The sequence below is a fragment of the Austrofundulus limnaeus genome, unplaced genomic scaffold (genome assembly GCF_001266775.1).
Source record: "Austrofundulus limnaeus strain Quisiro unplaced genomic scaffold, Austrofundulus_limnaeus-1.0 Scaffold48, whole genome shotgun sequence".
NCBI lineage: Eukaryota > Metazoa > Chordata > Actinopteri > Cyprinodontiformes > Rivulidae > Austrofundulus > Austrofundulus limnaeus.
The window spans coordinates 1,306,594-1,308,414 of NW_013952450.1; the positions used below are offsets into that span (position 1 = coordinate 1,306,594).

General features: G+C 44.0%; 1 protein-coding gene across 1 annotated transcript in view; it reads right to left on the bottom strand.

Moving 5' to 3' along the window:
- sbk1 (SH3 domain binding kinase 1) overlaps nucleotides 1-1,721 on the bottom strand; it is a 13,784-nt gene extending 12,063 nt beyond the window's left edge. The window contains exon 1 of the mRNA XM_014008185.1: nucleotides 1,031-1,721. Within this exon, the coding sequence (XP_013863639.1) occupies nucleotides 1,031-1,071 (41 nt within the window). The 5' untranslated portion in view covers nucleotides 1,072-1,721. The remainder of the gene's footprint in view (nucleotides 1-1,030) is intronic.
- Nucleotides 1,722-1,821: the final 100 nt, after the last annotated feature.

Sequence of the window (1,821 nt, forward strand, 5' to 3'; positions counted from 1 at the left end):
GAAAAGAAACTGTCTCTTCCCAGAGCTTATTTATATCCAAGTTGTATAACTTGTAGTGCCAAATGTCCTCATTCACTAAAAGTAAAACGAAAATAAAATTGCAATTTCCATTTTTTGCTGATGAGTGCATTTAGTCATGTCCAATTCTCTGAATATCTCTGTGAAGCAGAGATGGAGTTTGTTTAAGCCAGTGTAAGGAACAGATGTTTTTTTCTTTTTTTTTTCTGTTCGATTCATAAAAAAGAACTCTTGTATCTATCTTGTTAGCAGTATGGGGTCCCCCCCCCCCCTTTTTTTTTTAAGGTGTCAATATCTTGCTTTGTTCAGGTCAAATCATTTCAGGTATATGTTGCTGTTTGAGTTGACAAAGTGTCTGATTGTTGCAGAGCATTGATGGCAACAATTCTGTATTGTAAACCAGAAGACATGCCAGAATCGTTCATGTTTATGTGGCTTTAAAATGGAGCAATTTAGAGCAAGATTGCATTTGATTTTTTTTTTTTTTTGGTACTCCTTAACAAAAAGAGCTCTTTGACAGAATAAAGAAAACCCATTACTGCTGCTCATCCATCTACAATGTTTGTGACAAAAGCCTGTCTGAATATTCTGCCTGCTGCTGCTGCTGTTGGGTTTTGTTTAGAGTCCATTACTCCAGATATATATTTTTTTCTGCTTTTATGAGGATTTGCAAGTGGGTTTGCTCATTTAAATGCATTAGATGGCATTAAGTAGGAAATATCACCTGTTTGCCCTGGACAGAGTATTACAGCACCATTAAAAAAGCCCATCCATCACTGAGGACAGATGGAAAAACTAATAGCAGAACAAATGTAGGAAGACAGTTTGTGTTTGTGAAGAAGATTTTTGATTATCACAACAGAATGAACTGTTCGTTTCATTTAAAACTAAAAGGTAATGACGTGAAATAACTGAATAACAAGTGTTTCCTTTGTTTCTGACGTCGGGTTCGGGATGAAACACTGACCCAGTTTCAGCACCTCGGGGTGCATGAAGGTGTTACTAAACTCACCTGCTGGCGACCTGTCTCTCTCCTCCTCCATGGTCCTGCATCCGCTCGGTGAGCAGAGCTGCTGCGCTCCGATCCCCTGCTTCAAGCTGACGGATCACTCCTCCCCACCACTGACCAGTTATTTGCGTTGAAAACAAACAAACAACAAAAACGAGCTGACCCGAGCTGTTTTGCAGAGTTTCTCTCTGAAGCCTGGTGATGCTGAGAGGATGAGGATGCAGGTGGCGGCGGCGGGGGTCAATCCTTTGATCATCAACCCGCCAAGCAGGAGGAACAGGATTGTTTATTTTTCGCTCTTGCACCTCCAGCGGTCCGCATGACCCACTTCAGCACCACAACACGCACAACAGCCGAGCCCATTCATTCAAGATCCGCGCTCCGCAGCAAGTCTCAGGTCTGATCCCTGCAGCAGACTCATCTTCACGCTCCCCGGACCCAGATCAGCTGTCAGTCTGCGGGCAGTCCGTCGGTCCGGCGGGACTTCGGARCTCTGGAAGAGGAGGAGGGGAGGCTTTCAGATGTTCTACCTCTCTGCTGGTCCTACCAGTCTGCTTCATTGTTCACCGTCTTCCCCCCCAGCATAACTAAATACGCTCACGTGTTCTGGGTCCTAGCGCCGGGATATCTCCATCCCCGCACAAACAGGACCGTTTAGTTTTTGATTCATGCTTTGATGGAACAAGTTGCTCCAATTTATATTTCATAATTCATCAGCTCAGGGATGGCCCTAGCCTATTTGGCACCCTAGAGCAGTGGTTCCCAAACTTTTTGTCTTCTGACCCACAAAATAT